Source organism: Lipophrys pholis (genome assembly GCF_963383615.2).
Source record: "Lipophrys pholis genome assembly, chromosome: 1".
Classification (NCBI taxonomy): domain Eukaryota; kingdom Metazoa; phylum Chordata; class Actinopteri; order Blenniiformes; family Blenniidae; genus Lipophrys; species Lipophrys pholis.
In genome coordinates, this window is record NC_137635.1 from 48,372,391 (window position 1) to 48,394,614 (window position 22,224).

The following is a 22,224-nucleotide window of genomic DNA, read 5'->3' on the forward strand; positions in this document are numbered from 1 at the left end:
TTCAGCTTCAGTTTCAGTACTTTTTCTTCATCTTGAGCAAAAAAAACAACTATTAAGACGATTTTTGTGTGTCATAATGAAGATGTGTGTCTCTTTCTCAGCTTCATTTAAATCTGTCTGTAGAGATTTGTTCTCTATATACATTTAAGTGTGTTGTTATGCCAAAGTTGATGTTCAGCCTTGAATTTTGTTTTAGAAAAGGGAAATGTTCAAGGCGCTGTAGTTCTCATGCCATGCCGCGAGATAGAGCTGTGTCGGTGTTTTAGTGAAGCAGCCAGACCAGTCGTGTTACGCATGCGCAGAGGTTTATCGACTGTGAGCATACTGCGCACGCGCGGTACTCCTTGATTCAGAAAGTTGCGTCTTCCTGTTGACACGGAAACATCTCGAGCAGCCAAAACACAACCAACGTGTTACGTTTGTCCTTTAAAGAAAACAGTTTTTGTATGAACAGCGCTCAGGGGTGTTCGCTTATACCGAGTTTTATATCGCGGTCTGCATCAGTTAGCTGCTGCTGGCTGAACGTTGACAACACCACCCAGCTGAAACACCTGGCCGCTTCGGGGGTGCAGCCCGCGGCCCTACGGCTCAGCTTCGTGTCGCTCCCCGGGGGGCTGGAGCCCCGTCGTCTGCTTCGACACTCCCAGCCTTGCGACCATGTTGAGCGGCGTCGCCCTGCGAGCCCAGATCGCCTCCGTGATTGATGCCCTGTCCAAGGCAGCCGTGGCCGAGATCGCCCAGGTCGTGGAGGATGGCATGGTGGTGTTACGGCTGGAAATGTGTCAGCGGGACAACGAGATCAAGAAGCTGAAGGGCAACATCGAGGTGCTGCACGGGGAGCTGCGGGCGACGCAGCATGCGGGGAGCCTGCGACCCCAGCACGGGAGGGACGGTGAGTCCAAAGTCTCCTCAAAACTACACCAAAACACTGCAGATCCGCCCTGTAACATGGCAACAAGCTCTAACACACAGGTCTCATCCTCATCCATACACTGATGGAGGACTCAGATGTTTAGATAAAGAAATAGCGGTTTCCTGAAGGGATTATTGTAGGATTAAATGGTGATATCCATGACATCTCTGACGCACACATGAGGAGAACGACGTCTGTGTTGCCAGGTTGTGAAAAATCCTCCAGCAGTAGAGCACCTCTCTGACCCCTTTGTCAGATACTTTATTATACTATAGATGGTGAAGTCCTGCAGCTTTCATAAATCAAAGTGTTTTGCGAATGATGTAACTTTTCCCATTCATACCAACCAGTCTGCTGAGTTCAGCAGCTTAACCCAGAAAAAAAAAATAAAGAAGTAAACATAATTAACATCAGATAAACTACATCAAGGTGCACTAAGCGGTTTGATTATAAATAGCGCCTGGAGGTGGAGGATATGAGGATGTTAGAATGAGCCAGAATGAATGTCTCCTCAAATCACAGCCAGTTGTATAAGCTCATCTATAGTTCGATTTAATGACAAGTTCTCCTAGCATATGGTTTCCATCAGTAAAAAGGTCTTTGGTCAGCTGCCCCGGCTTGATCACCTTACTGTGTCCAGTTTGCGAGTTCTGCCTGTGCATGCATGGATTTTCCCCTTTTCACTGTCCAAAGACATGTTACTGACTCTAAAGCAACTTTCGGTGCATCTCAGTGTTTGACTCGAGACCTGTCAATTGTAGCCATTTTATTCAAATATAGTTTGTGACACGAAGGCACAATTGTTACTGTAAATGGCTTAATATCACAAACGGTGTTTCACACACTCAATTCACAAATTCACAATTGCGATATCAACATGTGTAATATACATGGGTCAAAAGATGAACTCTCTAAATGGAACATGACAGAAATGAAAAGAAAACTTGATTAATTAATACATTTTATCCCTAATTCTTGCAGAAGCAGAAAATCCCAGAATTCCTGAACAACTGGCTGTCAGTCAGGAAACATAAATGACTCCCAGGACTACGATGTTACTTCTTGATTTATGGTAGCCGGGGAGGTAAAGGCAGATTGCATGTGGGTGTTTGGGTTTGTTTGTGTATGTGGCCCTACAACAAGAAATAATAATAATCAAACAAATGGACCACAGAGTTATAGTCACAAAAATGTCCTAACATCTTAAATCAAACCAGGATACAAAGCAAACACTATCTGAAATGCATTTTTAATAACTGGAACATATGCTTTGTCAACAATGATGCCTGCTGGATCTAAATATTCAAAACCAAAAATCCCCAGATGAATGCCAATTACCAAGTATTGACATGAACAACATTAATTTGCTAAAATGCTATCATTTTAATAATTAGTACGGTTCCCTTTTGGAACTGGTAGACCTTACACTTAACAGAAAACCTGAATCTTCATGGGGAAAATGCACCAGAATCAATTAATATATATTATATAGTGTAAATTGATATTTACGTGACGATTGATATTAAACAGAGAACTGAATCAGAATGTGAGAACTTTCAACGGTTACTCAGAAATGACTTACAATTCCGCAAATCCATTGTGTTTCCACAGAAATTCCGAGTTGCACGGGTGACGAGAGGAACTTGTTGGAGAAGGTGCCTCCTGAGGAGAGCAACAGCGCCGTGCAGGTGAAATGTGAACCTGCTGAAGGAGGAAGTGAGGAGACCCCGAGGCCGCCAGGCAAACTCGGTGGAGGTCTGACTCTGTACGAGGGAGGCCAATGGACGGCGACAAATGAAACTGAAGGCAGCAACATGGACTACTTGAATCTCGGGGCGAGCTCCCTGTCGTGCGGCCCCGAGTCCTCGCTGGTCAACGGGCTGAGCGTTTCCGGCGGCAGCTCCGGCGGGCTCCAGCAGGGCCCCTTCAGCCGAGGGCTGCTGGGCTACAGCCTGCATCGTAACATGGTGCGGAGGAGGACGGCAAAGAGGCTCATTTTCAAGAAGGGCTTCTTCTGTCCGTACTGCGGCAAATATTTCGAGCGCATCGGGCACCTCGAGCGGCACAAGAGAATCCACACGGGCGAAAAACCCTACCGCTGCGAGATCTGCGAGAAGCGCTTCAATCAGAAGTCCACCCTCAAGGAGCACATGAATATTCACAGAAGACAGAATCAGTCCAGGCCAGCTGAGCTCCCAGTGCCCGAACACAAGCAGATCCCCGAGGCGAATCCTCACATCAGCACAGATCTCCCGGCGCCGGAGAGCCAGGCCAAAGCTGAGGCCACAGCGGATGACACTGTTCCACCAAAGAAGGAAGACCCTCTCCCAACACCCGTGCAGGTAAAGTCCGAGCCCGCGGAGGAAAATATAACGCAACCAGTGTTCCACGGAGGAAACGAGCCGACAAGGGAAGCAGCCGGCAACCTGGGCGAGAACTTCTCCACATTCCAGCGAGACAACCAGCAGTGGATGTCCAGGTTACAGAACAACCCGGAGCTGAGCGGCGCGGACTTTCTCCACAGCGGGACGTCGTATCCCGGGATCACCCATTTGCTCCCACCGCCTGTCGAGGCATCTTGCAGCACCTTCTCTTTCCCGGGGAAACCGTACGGAGAACTGAAAAACAACGTGGACCCACAGACACCTTACAGGCCGCCGGACGCTCTGATGATGCCGAGTGAAGCGAACCTGCGTGCCATCGGAGAGTCCTCGCTGAATCACCCCCAACAGAGAAGTTGGTCCTTTCCCAGGATCAAACCAAAGAAATGCTTCGTTTGCTCGTATTGCAGCAAGGTGTTCGAGCGAGCCGGTCACCTGGAGAGACATTTACGAATCCACACGGGGGAGAAGCCGTACGGCTGCCACATCTGCGGGAAGTGCTTCAACCAGAAGAGCAGCCTGAAGAGTCACATGAAGACGCACAGAAACGGTGAGACGTGAACCGAGGCTCAATGACAATGCAAAGAAATAGAATCTGCTTGTTTGTCACAATATCGGCATTGCAAAAGACTGACTGAACCTCCATGAATTTAGTTTCGATGTATTAATTCTGCCTTGTTTGTCAACATATTTAGTCGTTCAGATGAAGCCTCACTGCCTCTGATGTCGGTGCACTAGGTCGATGTTCGTGGTTGAGGTCAGAAAGTGTGTCGAGAGAGAGCTTACCGAGCATCGTGTAGGAAGAAAAGACACACAAGCAACAAAAATGTAAAGAAAAACATGTGGAAAGTCAAATTATATCCGGTGGCCACCGGGCAGAAGTAATACCCGCAGATACAGATGCACACACAAACAAAAAAAACCTGATGCAGCTTCAATGTTCTGGAAGAAGAAATCCCAAGAGAAGATAATAACATCTACTAATGTGTTTTCATTTATTGTAAATCATATTATTATTGTGTATCAAACGGTCCTAGTTTTTTTCTCCAATGTGCAAAACATGCAAAGACTGTGTTCTTAAAGATAAAGTTGTATAGATGAAGTTAAGAGATGCATATCTGCATCCCTCAATATGTATTTACCGAAAGAAGTGAATTCTCACTTTTAATACAGTTTTCTTTTCCTCTCACAAGGTGAAACCGCAGATGTCCTGGAGACGCACCACATGATGTTTACAATATCCGATAACAAGCAGCGGGACCCCCTGGCGGCCCCCGCCAGCCGACTGACGGCGTTAGAGGAGCAGTTACCGGGCCATTCGTACCGCGAGACGATCCCGGAAGAACCGGTGCTGGTCAAACTGGAACCAAAGGAGGTTTTTCAGAGTCAGGCGGGCACCGAGGACAGCGGGGGAGGAGCCGACCAAAGCCAGCTATGGACGTCCGGGACAGAGAAGACTAACGGCGTCCCTAAACAGCCCGTCTGCGTGCTACTACAGGACGTCAAATATCATCCTAATGAGCAGCTGGGATACATGTCACCAAGCAAGGATCTGACTTTCGTGGACGTCAAAGAACAGGATCAGTATTCGGTCATGGGGATGCAGCCGAGCTCCTCCGACATGAATCTGGCACCGGAGCCACGCGATCAAAACGTCCTCCACGCGGCGGCTCTGGACGATTACGGCGCCCTGAGTGACGGGACTCACCACGGAGGCATCTTCAGCTTTAATATAACCGAGGCCGGCGACCAGCAGGACAACTGTGACGCCGACATGCACAACAGTTTCATCTGTGCCAACTGCGGCCAAAGCTTTGTGAGTTTCGATATGTTCCAAAGGCACCACTGCGAGAAAGTGGCGGAGCAGTCGCTCAGCTGCGAGATCTGTGGCAAGACTTTCAACCAAATGGGCATCCTGAAGCTGCACCTTAAACTGCACGTAGACAAAAACCATTTGTACCATCCACAGCAGGAGAAATGATCTTTCAACAGGATTTCCACAGTACATATTAAGAACTACCTGTTATGTAATATTTATTTTATTTGCAGTATTGGTTAGGTGTTTTGCGCTTTCTTATTTTCAATAGACATAAGGAATCTGTCTGACTTTTTAAGTTCCCAAAAAATGAAGTGTTTTCCTGCTACTTGAATCTTCTCCATTTGCCACTTTGTGGGGGAACAAAAAGTTATTTTGTTAAAAATGACTGAGCGTTATTGGCAGGGACCGTGAACACGGCTGCTCGTCACACAATCAGTACAATGAGAAACCAAATATGTGGAGTGTCCTTTTAAACGGCACTCGATCACCGTCACATAATCCGATTTGAATGGACTGTCTTCACTGTGCTCACGTGGACAAATCACATGGAATTACTGTTCTAGGAACGATACTTTGAGTTTAATGTAAAAGCTGTTTAAAATATTAATTCAAAAGAAAGATTTTGAAAAACAATGTTGAAGACTGAATGAAAGTAATCCTGCACTGTACCTCGGAATACCTCCAGAGCTGCTGGGGAAACAGTTAATTTTTTTTTTTTTTTTAAAAGGCATTTAAATTGTGATTTCAGTATCATGCCAATATTTCATACATAGCTGAAGTCCTTCAGGGATGCCTTTGGACACAAAACTGTCAAAAAGTTTAAGGACTGATATTTATTTTATAGTTACAAGTTAGTAAAAGCTGCTTTAGTTTGACGGTTAATAAATCAGTTTTGCATTTATTTCCAGTGTGGACAACTGTAAAACTAAAACCTCCATCCTGTTGAGTCGAAGCACTCTTAATCACACTGTTCGGTGTCTCTCTCCTGTACACTTGAAGAGTCAATTAAGATTCTGAGAAAAAAAAAAAGAGAAGAAAGCTTTGTATTTCTTGCCTCGTAACTCGTTCTGATCCGGTGTGAGTGCCTCCATTTTTCTCACGGGAACGTTTTCCCACGGTACTGTTCAAAACTGTCTGAGATGGAATTATTTCCTCCCTTTATTTTTCATTCAGATGTATTACTTTATAAGTTTTACTGTCAATCTGATAGCCACAGTCAGTGTAGCACGGCTCACTGTTAATATTGTATTTTGCATTATGTTTGAAAAGATGAATACAATTAAAATTGAACCTTTTTTTAAAATGTATTTTTTAAATGGAATAAACTCACATTACTGAGGGATGGGTCTGGAGTTCAATGTTCCATTTCATGAGAAATATTACAATATTTCACAACATCAGATGTTTTTCTCACTACTACCCCTGCTACTACTACAAATGATGATGATGATAATACTATTACTCATATTAAAAACTACTAAAACTACTACCACTACTACTGATGATGCTGATGCAAGGTAAATTTATGTACCAGAGAAACATTCAGACAAATCAATTCACAGTGCTTTACAAAGAAATACATAAAATCAGTTAATACATTACAAATATTAATAATAATACAACTACTAATGCTTCTAATAAAAATGTCTGACTATTTGGTTATTTTAATATTTTTTTTAATTCCATATTATAAAATATTGAAATGGTTAAAATAAAAGAGCAGTTGATACCTGAGTATAAACTGCTTCACTTGCTATTTTTGTTCTTGGAATTTTAAATATTTGATTATTGAATGTTTTTCCGCAAACGCATATGAAACCGATCGAAGCGGAAGGTAATAATCATAATATTCACAATAATTTATATATTCAAATTATTACTTGTTTTATTATTAGCATTATCATTATCATTTTATTATTATTATTATTATTGTTATCATTATTATTATTATTATTAATGTCTGCATCGCGGCGGCTGAATTCTCACTGCGCCTCTGCTTCAGTATTTACGGTAAAACCCCTCCGCCATACGGAAGAAAGGCTCAGCTAGCTAGAAAACACGCAGGGATGTAAACCCTCTTTTTCACCCACACGCACTGCGTCGGTTCCTCTCGCCTGTCTTTTTGAACTATCCAGTCAAAAGGAGCTTTTATGTGTTTCCCTTCTCCCGTATGAGTCAACATGGCGACGTGCATCCCCTTCCAGACACAGTTATCCTCCATCATGGAGGTCCTGGTGAAGGCAGCCGTGGCAGAGATCTCCAAGCTGGTCGATGACAAATGTGCTTTTCTGCATCTGGAAATCTCCCGCAAGCAGAGCGAGAACGAGATGCTGAAGAGGAAGCTGCTGATGATGGAGAGGAGAAACGCTCAGCTGCAGCTGGGTGAGATGCTGCTTTATGTTCTGTGTGTGGCAGCACCACCACCCTGCCCAGGCTTTAAACTGCACAGAAATTAAAAAAATAAAAAATAAATATCATAATTGATCTCTCTATGTTTTATATAGGAAACTACATGGATCGAGGAAGTGATGGAGGCAGCGGCTGCCCACATCCTGCAGGAGATATGAAGGTCTGTGTCTCTTCACCCAGCGGTGAAACTTGCAACAACTAACATTACAGTACATGTTTCACACTGATGATCTTCCACCATCCAGATGTTTATACCAGCTTGATCCAATTCTGGATGACTTTAGGTGAAGGGAGTCAAGTCAAACTGAGCTTTATTGTCAATTCTACTGTGCGTACAAGACACACAGTAGAATTGGAATTCCTTCTCACCCGCCCTCCTAGTTTATGTATACGTATATCACCCAAAATAAGAAAATAGACAGTATAATCAGGGAAATATGTTCCAAATAGAAGTAAAAAAAAAAAGAAAACAACAGAAATGTGCAATATCCAATTCTGTGTAGGCTCAGAATAGCTGTAAACCCAGTTTATCCAGAATGGGAAAAAAATTGCTTTCCTTAAGGTTCATCCCTCCGTCCTCTATTATCCTGTTCAGGGTCGTGTCGCTCTGGAGCCATTCCCAGGAAAACTATGGGCGAAGGCAGGTTACAAGTCCATCACAGGGCAAACGCAGAGAGACAGACACTCAAATTTAGCGTCACTAATTAACCTGACATGCATGTTTGTGGACTGTCGGAATTAAACCCACACAGACACGGGGAGGACCTGCAAACTCCAGAACCAACATAAACCACTTGGCTCCATCCCAATAACACATTACGGGATATTTAGAGTCACTAATAGACCACAAATGCATGTTTTTGCAAGGATATTGTCGCGGTGAGGAGTTGTGTCCCAGACCTGATATTTTGCTCCTCAAAGTAAATATCTTTATTTTTTGATCTAGTACCCAGAGATCGAAGATGCCACTGTTTCCTTCACGATTAAAGAAGAGAGTCCCGATGAGGGCCTGTGGATCAGCGAATCTTCTGGAACAATTGGTGAGTTAAAGAATTTGTATTTGCACGTTTTGACTCCGTACACCGGCATTCAGTCTGCTGACACCTCTCACTCGCTCCCAGGCCCCGCTGTGGCATACCCGAATCCCGCCAGTGGTCCCGAGAGCCAGCAGTTTGAGGAGAACCAGCAGCTGTCCCGGTCGGAGGCGTCCAGGCAGAAGGCTTCGGACTTCAGCGACTCGTTCAGCTCCTCCCAGCACGCAGTCGACATCGGTGGCCTTCAGTTCACAGTCAAGATGGAGAAGGAGGAGAGCCGACTGGCCTTCGGACAGGAGCGGTGCCAGCACAACGTGGGCAAACAGACTCAGCTCGCCGCCGACTTCTCCATGGACGAGAGGGAGAGTCAGCTGTGGTCGTCCATAATTGAAGGTAATGACATTGAAACCGGTTTCCCGGACTTTTCCAGTGTGGTGGAGGAGTATTCCAACACTTTCGGAGACAATTCAGACGCAAACGCAGTTTCCAACACCACAAAGTCAGCGGGCGTCCAGCAGTCGCCCTCCCAGAGGCTGTGCAACGGCGTTTACAACAGCGACTATCAGAAGGACGCCCCACAGTCGTCCTGCTTTCAGTCCCGACAACAAGACGGCGTCTCGCAACGAGAAAAAATGAAGGGACAAATTTACCCGCAGCGGAACCCTTCGCAAGCCGCTCATCTGAGCCAGCCGGACGAAGACTCCGAGTGCGACGTGGCCGCCGGCGATCGGCCGGGGGTGACTCACTCGCACAACGCCTTCACGCCGAGCAGCTTCCACCACCTCAACCCGCACAGGCCCTTCTCCGGCGTGGCCCGGGGCTACGCCTGCTCGCAGTGCGGCAAGACGTTCAGCCGCCTGCACCAGTACAAGCTGCACCAGCAGAGCCACAAGAGGAAGCGAGCGTTCTGGTGCACGGTGTGCGGGAAGAGCTTCCAGTGCTCGTCCCACCTGAGCATCCACCACCGCACGCACACGGGCGAGAAGCCGTTCGGCTGCGGGCAGTGCGGCAAGCGGTTCACACAGCAGAGCAGCCTGAGGGTCCACCAGCGCACGCACAGCGGGGAGCGGCCGTACAGCTGCTCGCAGTGCGGGAAGACCTTCATCCTCATGCACCACTTGAAACGCCACCGAATCATCCACACGTACAGCTGAGGCCCGAGACGTGCGGAGGGACGCGCTTGACACTTGACAAAACCAAATGAAAACGGCGACAGGCGGCAGCTTTCTTTGGTTGCGATATTTATCTCGGTAAAGCGTTGCTGCCGACCTTTGTAATTAATGCATATTTTCCTATGCAAAATCCATCTGGATGGATTTTAAGACGTTTGCTTCTTCTTTTTTTTTTTTTTTTAAAAACAAAAACAAAACAAAGATCAACATGTGACATTCAGTTGGCCCATTATTCACACAAGTCTGTACTCCTGGGACACTTCCAAAGCTAGAAATCTCCCAAAAAAAAAAAACCAACCCTCCAAGGTGTTCAATGTGGAGTCTTCAATCAAGAGCTGTCCTTTCACAGTAAACCTGCTTCCATCCAGATTGTCGCTCATCAGCTGTCATGTCCGAGCTATGTAGAAACAAGCCTTACTCCGTCTCAGTACTGAAACCGTCGAAGCACAAAGTACCATCCCCCCCACCCCCTCCCCCACTGGAGGGTTTTTCATTCATCTCCATCAAAGTACCTCTCAGGTCCATGTTTTAATGTAAACATTGGTTTGGAAAAGAAAGAAAAAAAGAAAAAACAACCCTGCTTGACTTTTGCTTGTTATTATCTTTCATAAAAAAAAAAAGAAAAGAAAATTCCCACAAAAACTTGTTTTTTGTTTCACTTTTTATTGAAACTTGAATCTTCTATATCACTTCGTTGATTGGCATCTCACCACGGGTGAATGGATCATCGTCGGTCCATCACGGGGCAAACGCAGAGCGACAGACAATCACACGTTCAGAATTCCGCCCGCTGGAGTAACGGAGGTACTCTAACGGTGTCTCGAATTACTGAGATTTCAAAGATATTAAAGGGTCAGAAAGTAGAGAAAGGTTAAAACAAAACGTGTTTACTCACATGTGCAATCAAATCGTCTTAAAGGATGCAAGTGTTGCGTCTCGTCTTAATGGTTTATATATCGGGAGCGTCAAACACATTTTAGTTCAGAGGCTCAAGTTCATCTCGAGTGGGACATACTGGTAAAATAGCGCCATAATAACTTTTAACTTTTAAAGTTTTTCTTTGTTGTGGCTCAGAGGATACATGATGGAAATGTCTATAGTTTCACAAAACCAAACAATTACTACTGCAAATGACTACAATCTCAACATAAACCCACTTCTTGTGAAAACTTTTGGCGCAAAATACAGTGAAATGCCCATAAAAGTTCTCCAGTAGCTGTTGCATGATGGGTGTTTTTTTACAAACTCCCCCTGAGACTAGTTTGATAGTATCTTCAACTTCTATTTGTGTCCGACAGACGGAAGAAGAAGAAACACTAACGATATCAAACAGTTAAGAGTATGAGAGAAATTCATCTCTGCCTCGTGGTTTCCAAGTCCATGAATTTGCACCAGAGGGCAGCGTCTCTCACCTTTTCCTCCGTTGCAGAGGCAGACCGAAGTTAAGTTTGTATCTGCAGCTGCCTGGAGAAAGAGGAAGCTCGTTCACTGAACTTCCTGTTTCATTGTGCGGCGTGATGTAACCACCTGTCTGTACAGTAATATCCAGGGGCTGGGCAGCTATAAAAACATCAATCGCAACTTCTTCTCTGTGGCCCTTGTCTTGGTGTTTCACCATTTTCCAATAATAATATCACAATGTGGAGTTTCATGTTTATCTAAAACAGTAAAATATGACTAAATCTGTGTCTAAAAGTCAATTGATGCAATTTGCTGTAGTTTTTGGCTTAAACATGTCTAAACTACTTGATGGACTGGTGCAGGTTTTCTTTAGAAATACGTATGCCACACATAATGAATAAAATGAACCGATTATTTCTTTCAATAAATTGGGATTACACTTGCTGCACACCCCTATGATTACACAACAACTCCCCCCCCCCCCCTGACAGATTCAACAATACACTGGCTGAAGGTCATAGATCACACATGACATTGCTTTTTCAGAATATCCAGGGCCATGACTTCCTAACACTTCGAGTCCAATCAGTTACAGTTTGGTATCTTCATGATTTATTTGGGTATCCAGCGTAAAGATTTGCAGTTCAAGTTGCAAAGATGGTTTGTCTGCCTCCACTAAAGGTAGAGCTGGTTAGACTCGGTCTCCTCTTTCTCTTCTGCTTTTAATGGATAATTTTTGCTTTTGGGAATGTCTAAATTGTGCGGCCTTGACTCTGCTCCACTCAGCGCTGCACAGGTTTTTCAGGTTGTAAAATGTGTAAACTGTTGGGGAACTGTATGTTCCTTTTCATGAGTGTTGAAATGACGTGCTTCCTCACACACACACACACACACACACACACACACACACACACACACACACACACACACACACACACACACACACACACACACACACACACACACACACCAGCTCTCGGTTTTGTAAGTCGAGGTGAAAGAGCGGCTGTCTGGTTGGTACGCTTTACGGCCCACTTTGCACAGAGGCTTCTTTGATGAACAGCTGGAGGCGGCGGAGCAGGGGTTGTCAAACATGAGGGCCGTGGGCCAAAACCGGCCCACACAGGCTCCAATCCGGTGATGCTGCCATGAAATATGGTTCGCGTATTGCTATCAAACTAGTCTCATAGACATGGTGTCAGGGTGAGTTTGTAAAAACATGCATAATACAACAGCTATAAAATAAGTTTTTGGGGACATTTCACTGTATTTTGCACCAGATGGTTTCATTAAAATTGACCTTATGTCAAGATTTTTGTCATTTCTGGTTGGAATTGATTGGTTTTGTGTAAATATAGACATTTTGTTAATGTAAACTCTGTGCCACAGCAAATAAATTGTTAAATTTTAAAAATTAAAGGTCATCATGGCACTATTTTAACAGTTTGGCTCACTCAAGATGAAATTGGGCTGTATAAGGCCACTGAACTTAAATGTGCTTGACACTCCTGTGATAAAGTAAATCATTGATGCACATGAGGAAGTGAGTTTAATATTAAACAGGAATCGTAAACAGTCCGTGAAACCACTTTGGCAAGAAGACGTTAAAACAGTAAATGGAAATATGGATCGCGCAAGAATCAATCTGACAGGCTGCTGGGTTTCCCTTTTCCTCAGGTCCTGTTTTAAAGGGCGTTCCTCAAGTTGCCCTATGAGGGCCCTCGCTTTTTCACAATTCATGTGAATAATCTTTATAATTTAATCGCTTTGTCCCACACAGCTCTAAATGGGCATTGAAACGAAAAATGTCACATTGATGAGAACAAGTCATTTAAATTACATGTTTATTTATTTTTTTTATTTTTTTTAACTTAAATTAGGTTGTATTTCTTCAACTAATTCATTTTCCTCATTTCATGCCAGAAAACATTGCATTGCAACTTTTCTTCTGGATGAAGGTCTGCTTTTGATGAACAAGTAGTTAAAGGAGACGGTTGCTGTGTACCAGCATGCGTTTTACTATTGCTTGCAGCTTTCATGTACAGAAGAACCTCATAATAACACCATAATTTACAGCCTATGCATGAAACACTAATTAGGCTTAGAAGCAAGTATTTATGTGGTGTATTGAGTCATAAACGGATCCAGCAGAGCCTGGAGGTGAAAGCGTTCAGTGCGCCAGTGCGTCCCAGCCTGCAGCCTTGGCTTAACTCGGCGTTCTCTGCTGACACCTGGAGCTCTTCTTGTTGCTGCGTTCAAAAGTGACCACTAAGAAAATTTCTCATGACCTTGTAAGGCTTCAGACGGTGGGCGGCTGAACGTCATGGAAAACACTTTTTTTTTTTTTTTTTTTTCCTTTTCAGTGTGGGAGCAGGAAGAGGACAAATGGCAGTGGATTTGTTTTAGAGAGGAGAATGAGAACAGGGCAGAGCAGAGGGAAGTATCTTATGAGAGAAAGCTGACCATGAGATAAGAGGATAAACATGGCCGATACAGTGAGCTTGAGAGTGAAAATATCAACCATCATGATTCAGCCTGTTTTTTTTTTTCCTTTCTCACAGAGATAAATGTTTGGGAAACAAGATTGGAATTTTCCTGATGGGAACTGATATGAGGAGTGGTACATAAATATTGTTATTCAACACACTACGTGTGTAGACATGTTATAATCAAAGCAGAGGGGAAAATGTTAGACTTGTTTTATTTTTTGTATCCTATATGGCAATTTAATAACATTTCTGGTTTAGACCAGCTGTAATTTTTGACAGGAGTTGGGGTGTTATGCAAGCAATAGTTACAGCTGAGTCTAAAAGTCTGCAGGTGAGGAATGTGAGTCAAAGAAAAGTTCCTGGGAGGGATGTGTGTGTGGGTGTGTGTGTGTGTGTGTGTGTGTGTGTGTGTGTGTGTGTGTGTGTGTGTGTGTGTGTGTGTGTGTGTGTGTGTGTGTGTGTGACTACACACAACTTCCCCGGAGAGCTCTTGATGTGGCCTGAACCGCCTCCAACTATAGGCTTCATTAAATAGAAAAGTCTTAAGCCGAGCCCTCAAAGTAGAGACTGTGTCAGCCTCCCGAACTGAAACTGGGAGCTGGATCCACACGAGAGGAGCCTGATTAGCTGAAAGCTCCGCCTCCCACCTCCAGGAGAAGGCGCTCAAGTGTTTTTTTTGGGGCAATGTGGCACCGCCACCTCTTCAAGACATGATGCATCCGGAGTGTTAAGAGCTTTAGAAACACACATGCAACCGACGCACTCAAACGTACATGTAGTTTGAATTGCAGCACACAAGCGTTTCACTTTCACGTTGCGTAGTTTATTGTAAAAGTTGTTCCGTACAGTTTTTAGTGCAGTACCTCTGAGGCTGACAATCACCCAATCTGTGAGTTGTCACAATGATAAAACATGGCGAGCACAGTTTCATTCAAATCTACAGACTTTGGTAACAAGCATTCCTTTAATCCCCTCATTACCCTTACAAACGCCTATTATTAAAACAAATAAAAACACCACTTAAATATATCTGTTATAAATATTTCACCGTTTTACAGCTCTTCCTCTGAATATTTATTAGTCGTGATGAATGCCCTTTTTTTCCTTAAGCGTGATGTAACGTTACTTATGACTTGTTAGTGGGGAATGTGAGAGAGCCGAGTTAATAAATAAAGTTATTTCAATACAGTGCCGTTTCACTGAAACGTTAAGACAATTGGAAAGGTAAGAATACACTACCGCAGGAATAATATAAATCTTCTGAACACCGCAATAAATGTAAACAAAGCTGATCGAGGAGTGTACAAAAAAGAAAAGAAAATGCCGTCCAGCTTCCAGGATCATAAGACTAGATTTAAAGTAACAGTCATTTAAAAATATATTTTGCTAAGGTACTCATTTATCAAGCAGAAGCTGAGGCAACCCTTTTTTAGCTTTCCTGCAAAGATGCCGAGAGAAAACCCCTCAGAAGGAGTTGTTGTTCTGCTCCAGCCGAGCCACCATGGTGGACACCAGCCCCTCCAGCTGCTCGGCCCGCTGCCGGCCCGTCTCCAGGACCTCTTCGTGGTTGGCCTTCTCCTGGCTGTCGTAGTCCATCACCGAGCGGTTGCTGATCAGCGACAGGGCGAAGCAGCGCATTCCGGCGTGTCGCGCAACGATCACCTCGTGCACCGTGCTCATCCCTGCGGCAAACGCAACGGGCAAAGGTCAGACGTCCTGCGGAGACTCCTCGGCATACGGTGCAGTCGTCACAGACTGCGTTATACCCACTCAGCTTGCACATTGTCACTCTGCATTTACATACAAGTTTTAGGAATTTAAAGTACGATGAATTGTTAACTTGAAAATTTCGCGGGAAATTTTGTGCGCGTCCCGCCGCTCGCTGCCGACTAGTATCCCCTCTTTACGGGCAAAACTAAGTTCAAATAGCAATAACTCTATGAGTGTGTCTGAGACAGAGGGAGAGAGAATAATAGTGAAAAAGTACCAATAGAATACCAGTAATCGTTAAGAAGTATCACTAAATTAGCAGTAAGAGTGAAAATGTATCAATAAAGTAGCAGTAATAAACTAAAAAATGTATCAATAAAGAACAGTTAAAAAAGAACAAAGCACCTGTAATAGTTAAAAAGAATCAGTAAAGGTGCAAAAATAGTGAAAAAGTATCAATATAATAAAATGTGTGGACCATGACACAGGCAGTCTTATGTTTTCGGTTCATCCACTCCCATCTCCCCTGTATCAGACAGTGTTGCTACTTTTTCTACTTTCTCTTTTTGTATCTTCCTCGTTTAACTGGGTGATTCTTTCAAGGATCCTTGCTTGTGCCACGCTTCTGTCCTGACATTCATTCGTAGCTGCTAAATAGAAAACCTTCCTCTCTGCAGTGTCCTAATCTTCGATATGACTCATGCACATTGTTGTATCCATCAGTAATTAGTTTGATACGGCAGAGATAGAAGATGGAGGGATGACGTAAAAAGCTGTACAGTCAGAATATCGGAATATCTCATTTATAAAATACTAATTTTATGCAGAATAAAGACAAACAACCCTTTACAGCCACGGTGTAGATCCAACTGATACTGATCTGCAGATTTTATGAGGTTAACTCACCGGACAGACTAAAATACAAATCAACCACACATAAGCTCCAGTGTAAATCTCATTATCTGAACTGGGAGATGCTGAGTTGACCAAAAAACATGAGCAAGACTTTGCCATTCTGGTAAATAATCCTCTCTTGGCAAGAAGGAACCCTTGAAAACTGACAACAGTATCGTTAGCTGTCATTTATCTACTGGTTACATTGAGATTTGTCCTCCTGGAGCAGCTTATATAATCTGATTAAACCTTTTAGAAAAGACTTCTGGAGGAGTTGCGTGCCTGTTCTCTCCTCAGTAGAGCTCCAGTGTATTTAGAAGCTGCTTACGGTCACTCTAAAAGTCTGGATATTCGTCACAGGAACAGAGAAGTTTAAAAGAATGTCCAGAAATCTGGTTGAGGAGTTTTTGCAGCTTGTACTTTGTTCCCAGAAAAATGTCCCAGAACTGAAATGTTAACTAGGTGTGGTTAATGCAGAAAAACTTTCCAACCTTCCAGTTACGCAATTTACTTTCCTATGAACACTTACTGGCCACAATGTGATTTGTCTTTGTTACTTATTAACCTTTACCAACAAACGTTACCTGTCTGTCTATGATGCACATTTCTGTCGGAGCCATGAAAGGATCAGCTCTCATTTTATCATTGTGGTTATATATTTACTTGCTTTCTTAATGGCATTTGCATTTACTTTGGTGGAATTAAAGGTTGGTGTTGTTAATTTGGTGGTAAAAATACAATTTCGATGGGATTCGTAGATTGTTTCAAGAACTTTTAGAATAGTGGAATCTCCTTAAAGGCAACGTTGTCATGGCTGACTTTTAGTTTCTTGTGTTGTTTACAAATTGTGACTCCTGGACTTCCCTCCCTCACGTCTGATTGCCGCTCCGATGTGTTTCACCTGTCCGTGATTGTCTTCACCTGGTGGCTCTGGTATATAATGGGCATCTTTTGTTTGCTCCAGTTGCTTTCCTGGGTGCTGGTTTGTCTGTGTTTCGGGTTGTGTTCCTGGGACTTTTCTGTGTTTGGATTTTTGTCTTGACTGCATGGCTTCGTTGGCCACTCTTTGCCCTGCGCTCCTCATAAAGCAAGCTGCTTTATGTGTCTTTTTACAGTATCTGGCCTAAAGACTCCTTCCCTAATCACACTGCAAAAAAGGGTGGCCCAAATATAAGATGCAAACACTAAATATATGAAGAAAGTTACTTAAACTACTGCAGTTAAAACTACTGCCAGTACATTTTACTTGATTAGAAATACTGCAGTAAGATTTTTAAATCTAGATTTAGGATTTTGCTGCAAAATCAAGGACTAAAAATAAGTAAATAACTTTAAATCTTGGCAAGTGCCACATAATTTTCAGTGCAGACCAACCTATGTGTGTGAGGTAGAATCACTGAGATTTAAAAACTCACCAACAGCGTCCGCTCCCAAGTTGTGCAGCATGCGACACTCCGCGATGGTTTCGAACGAGGGCCCACCGAGGACGCAGTACACCCCCTCCTGCATGAATTCACAGTATCCCAGCTCTGCTGCCACGTCGAGGGCCAGCTGCCGGAGCGCGCGGTCGTAAGCGTCAGACATGCAGGGAAAGCGGACGCCGAACCTGGAAGAAGGACGCGGAGTCGTCAGTGTTGATTCAGTTCCACTCAGTGGAAAGTTGGAAATCAGTCAATGCTGAAATAAGACAAGTTTCTGAGATTAGGTAATGTCCCATTGAGAACATGGACGTGTGTTTTTCACACTGAAGGCTGGATAAGTGATAATCACTAGGAGGGATTCATTGTGTGAACATAAATAGTGACTCAACACATGATTCTACACTTGATAAGTATTAAAGGAAAGGATTTTACCCTCAAACTAAAAAGGGTTTCTGATCAAATGCAAGCAACCAAGTGTCATGTAACACCTTCAGCTTGTCGTCGGCACAAACAAAAGGCGTTTCTGTTGACCCTGACATCAGATGCTTATTGTTGCTCTGTGGCAAAAAGGAGGAGGAGGCAGAACTATGTACATAGATTACAGAATCGAGTGTGGTGGAGGAGAGGGTTAGACTGCCTGAGTCATCTGCACTGTGGCAACACAACAATCATTTTATTGAAAAAGTCACACAATGACTCAGTGTTATTGGATTTGTTTTGCCTTTTATTTATGTAAAAATAGGCAAGATTAGGATTTAAGCAAAGCATCTTGAAGACTTAAAAAATATATATATTTTCCCACCTGTTTTGCAGCATTATCTGTTGCTCACAGTGAGAATGTTTCAAACTTCAGTATTTAAATTGACACAAGTGCACAAACCTGCTATTGAAACAGCCTGTAACACCCTCCGGCCTACGCTCACCTCTCATCGTTGGGTCCAGCCAGCGGGTTGTTTCCGGCAAAGCCCGGCATGTTAATGTGGTCCTTGATGACCATGATGTCACCGACTTTGTAGTCCTGGTTGAGGCCTCCGGCTGCATTTGTCAGGAACACCGTTTCTACGCCCATCAGCTTGAAGACGCGCATGGGCAGCGTGATCTGGAAGCCACAGGCACCCGTGGTTTATTTACACTTATTATTGTCATAACTCAAGAGTATCTGGCCTACACCTGATGTGAGAACCGCCGATGGATGAACTTTGTCTAAAGTTTTTTGACTGAGGCATTCAGAGATCTGAAATGTTTTCATATGAACACCTTCCTCAACCTCAATCATTCTCTGTTCATAATGATATTTAAGGAAGAAACATGTCTTACCCTTCGATAAACAGGTCATAGTAAGAATGTGACTTAGGCCATTTCATTTATTGTAAATTACAATTTGGATAAACGAATATTATTACATTTCATTTAATTCTGTCCATACAATAAGAAAAACTTCTGCCATCAGTTAAAACGTTTCCTGTATGACTTGGTGTCAAAGAGGCTCCTATAGCTAGTGAGGGAAATTCACTTGTTTCAGCAGAAACGACAGAAAAAGAAGCAGAAAATACAAAAGACAAACACAAAACACTTTAACAATATACCTATGACTGAGTTTTGTACAAATGTGTGCAAAAATATTAATATCAGCAGGTATGGAGGTAAAGACGAAGTATTTCACAATCTCAGTAATTATTTAACCGAAAATAAATTTACGAAAATATGGCCGTTTGCACTGAATTTCAACCACCTAGAATTTCAGGTTATAATTAAGGTACTGAATACATAAACGTCACGGTCAGTGTTGTGTTTGGTCATTAAACAATCACACACGTTAGAACAATCCTGTGGCAGTAGTTAAACCTAGAGACATTCTGGAGGTGAGGGAATCTCATTTTGGGTTCATGTTCACTCCGCTCACCTTCTGGATGGGGTAGCCCTCGTACAGGTGGAATCTGCCCTGCATGCAAACGCATGGCTTCCCTTTTAGTGTCCCAAACACCAGCTGGCCAGCATGCCCATGCACTGCAACACACACACACACACACACACACCACACACTGTGTTATTAGCTTCCACACACATGCATGGATACATGTGAGCAGGTGTGCTTTCCCCAGACCGCTGCACGCACTTCATACCTGTACTTCGTGGAAAGTTAGGAATGTCGCTGTACTTAAAGACCTGGGGGTCCTTGAGCATCTCAGCCAGCCCCCCCAGGCCGGAGCCGCATACGATGCCCACTGTTGGCCGCACCTGCGTGTGGGACAGCAGCCAATCAGCCGCGGCACGGCATTCCTCAAAGCTGTCGCTGAGAAAGAGAGAAAGTGGGGGTGTGTTCAGTCACACATGCATTTACATCAACAAATTCTATTTTGAACACACAGGATCAATAAAACTCAGAGGAAACACAACTTTCTAGTTCATTAAAGTTTCACACAAACTCATTACGCTGGGGGAGTCCGTCTTTTTAGGAGTCGTTAATGAAAATAAACCAAACATTTTGTAGAACCGTGTAAAAAAAAAACCAACATGCAGTGAGAGCACAACGCCTGCTCGGTGTTTCAGTTCATCTTGAAAGCCTGAAATGGGCAAACGTGGTCGACGTGCAGCATTCAGTCCCGGAAATGACCAGGGATGTCCGAATCACTCGGGTGGAATTTATACGTCAGGGGGATCCTGTTGACTCGCTTTGATTGGAGTGCAGGTTCTTCCATGACTTGAGTCATATTTACACAAGCGGACATCACATCCTGCCGGGTGTCTGGATTTAAGGTGGTGGTGTTATTGTGCAAACATTGAGTCAGGTGAATGAGCATGAGACTAAAACACACTGACAATGAGTACACGTTCATTTTGGGTCACATTTCATTTCACTTAAGTCTTTTTGTTACCTCTACATGTCTAAACTGTTCCCTTTCTTTAGATATTAATTTTAAAGAAACATAAATCAGTAACGCTTCAACTCAACAACACAGCACTGACGATAATTGAACTAACCTTTCCTAGAACATTATCCTACTTCAAGAGCATTTCAAAGCATTGAAACAATAAATACCTGTTAATCACTCACAAAAGACTAAAGAGCAGACCTGCCATAGCTATGATATATGAAAGGTAGATTATTCTATTGGGCGGCTGTGTTTACAGCTTGTACCTTAGACTTGGCATAGCTTTTCCACCAGATCTGCCACAACCTGGATTCAAACAGGAGTTAAGATATTGAATATAAAAGAAAAACAAAAACATAATTTAATAGAAAATCTCCATCTACTCCACAGTTTTACCCATGTTAGTGTCACAGGCCGAAGCTCTGATCTCATATTTCTGTTTTCACACAACAAAAGGCCCGGTCAAGTAGCTCTGCAATTTGCCCCCAAACTACTTTAACACTGAAGTTCAGTTTCTCTTATTGTGGGAACAGAATGAATGCAATGTAATCTGATTCTAACCTGAAATACAATTCGCTGTCACACCCTGGAACAGGTCGCCAGCCCATCACACAATAAAGCTTCATCATTCATAACTATTGTCAATTAGCATAAAACACTTGTTTTTGGACAGTGAGGGAATCTAGAGTTTCCGGAGAACATGTGCATGGGTTACTTTGATAACATTTGGAAACATAAAGCTGTTTATAATGAACATTTTAGGGATGCAACCTTTCAAATTGATATTTTAATTCTTTTGTAGTCTGAATACTTCAATGATCAATGTATGCCATTTATAAATGATCGTGTTCTCTTTATTATGTATTACGACCCTGCAATAAGAGTTTTCTTCGCCCGTTGCCCGACAACGTGCGTTTCGTCACTGATCCAATGTGCGTAAAAGCGCGCCGAGGGCATCGGGACCACACGCACTGCGGGTGATTCCCGGACATCTCACACGTGGCTGTGGCGCATAAAAGCGTCCCCCACTCCATCTCCCCCACCCCCAGTCCCAGTCACTGTGAACATCCGAGTCACCACGAAATAAATCATCATCCTCCGGCGACCGGGAGGGGGGGTCAGCGGGTGCGCTTTGACGTCACATGCGGGTTTTTCCGTCCCATCAGTGGGGAAACCGCGGCCACACACGCACAAACACACACTTGTAACACACTCTGCGTATTACAAGAACTGGGTTAATCGAGACACGTCTTCGGGCGCGTGACCTGACGCGCGCTTCCCCGTTACTAATTAAAATTACTTTAATCAAATGTGTGGGTGTGTGTGTGCGCGCGCGCATGGGGACCGGTCTATGAGATCGATGTGAAACAGCCTCTACGCGCACTTCCCCTCCGAATAGAAGCGATGGAGAATAAATGATGAACTCTCCTCACTGTCCTCTTGCAGGTGTCAGATTATGCCGGTAAATACATTTAGATATATTATTTTAAGACTTTTTTTTTTATTAATCCGTGTCAATGCTCGTAGGAAACAAAAAATTTAAAAAGGATCTTGAACTCACCCAGAGACGGAGTCGGACATGGAGAGCATGCTGGGATCGGATCCAAGTGGAGTTTGTGCGTATTTTAATGAGTCAATCTGCGTTATCTGGGTTTCCGGATGGAGGCTGCGCTTTTTAGGCGCACGCCCCCCCTCCCCCCCCCCCCTA

At 43.7% G+C, this 22,224-nt stretch overlaps 3 protein-coding genes across 4 annotated transcripts; 2 read left to right on the plus strand and 1 right to left on the minus strand.

Moving 5' to 3' along the window:
* The first annotated feature begins 346 nt into the window (after positions 1 to 346).
* Positions 347 to 6,454, plus strand: LOC308118101 (uncharacterized protein). Its single transcript, XM_080477347.1, has 3 exons — positions 347 to 892; positions 2,525 to 3,844; positions 4,488 to 6,454. Exons 1-3 carry the CDS (start codon positions 658 to 660, stop codon positions 5,273 to 5,275), a joined length of 2,343 nt encoding a protein of 780 aa, XP_080333473.1. The 5' UTR covers positions 347 to 657; the 3' UTR covers positions 5,276 to 6,454.
* Positions 6,455 to 7,139: 685 nt separating this feature from the next.
* On the plus strand, positions 7,140 to 10,337 carry LOC308116263 (uncharacterized protein). The gene is made up of 4 exons (XM_080474343.1): positions 7,140 to 7,495; positions 7,618 to 7,682; positions 8,469 to 8,562; positions 8,644 to 10,337. Exons 1-4 carry the CDS (start codon positions 7,294 to 7,296, stop codon positions 9,708 to 9,710), a joined length of 1,428 nt encoding a protein of 475 aa, XP_080330469.1. The 5' UTR covers positions 7,140 to 7,293; the 3' UTR covers positions 9,711 to 10,337.
* Positions 10,338 to 14,084: 3,747 nt separating this feature from the next.
* LOC308114367 (purine nucleoside phosphorylase-like) lies at positions 14,085 to 22,224 on the minus strand. Of its 2 annotated transcripts, none has more exons than XM_080471198.1 (6): positions 22,078 to 22,224; positions 19,767 to 19,936; positions 19,547 to 19,650; positions 18,567 to 18,742; positions 17,638 to 17,828; positions 14,085 to 15,300 (listed from the first exon to the last, which is right to left on the minus strand). In XM_080471198.1, the coding sequence occupies exons 1-6, from the start codon at positions 22,104 to 22,106 to the stop codon at positions 15,083 to 15,085; spliced, it is 888 nt and encodes a 295-aa protein (XP_080327324.1). In that variant the 5' UTR covers positions 22,107 to 22,224; the 3' UTR covers positions 14,085 to 15,082. The 2 variants fall into 2 exon arrangements, with proteins under 2 accessions (XP_080327324.1, XP_080327325.1); XM_080471199.1 differs by having other exon boundaries at positions 19,767 to 20,822; positions 22,078 to 22,165.

Bases quoted from the DNA above. Each gene is read 5' to 3' on its own strand.
- LOC308118101 (XM_080477347.1), top strand. From the start codon at position 658: ATGTTGAGCGGCGTCGCCCTGCGAGCCCAGATCGCCTCCGTGATTGAT. The intron at 893-2,524 runs GTGAGTCCAAAG...GTGTTTCCACAG, and splicing joins ACCCCAGCACGGGAGGGACG to AAATTCCGAGTTGCACGGGT. The intron at 3,845-4,487 runs GTGAGACGTGAA...TCCTCTCACAAG, and splicing joins CATGAAGACGCACAGAAACG to GTGAAACCGCAGATGTCCTG.
- LOC308116263 (XM_080474343.1), top strand. From the start codon at position 7,294: ATGGCGACGTGCATCCCCTTCCAGACACAGTTATCCTCCATCATGGAG. The intron at 7,496-7,617 runs GTGAGATGCTGC...TGTTTTATATAG, and splicing joins AAACGCTCAGCTGCAGCTGG to GAAACTACATGGATCGAGGA. The intron at 8,563-8,643 runs GTGAGTTAAAGA...ACTCGCTCCCAG, and splicing joins CGAATCTTCTGGAACAATTG to GCCCCGCTGTGGCATACCCG.
- LOC308114367 (XM_080471198.1), bottom strand. From the start codon at position 22,106: ATGCTCTCCATGTCCGACTCCGTCTCTGG. The intron at 19,937-22,077 runs GTGAGTTCAAGA...TCTCTTTCTCAG, and splicing joins ATGTCCGACTCCGTCTCTGG to CGACAGCTTTGAGGAATGCC. The intron at 15,301-17,637 runs GTGAGTTTTTAA...CGTTTGCCGCAG, and splicing joins CTTGGGAGCGGACGCTGTTG to GGATGAGCACGGTGCACGAG.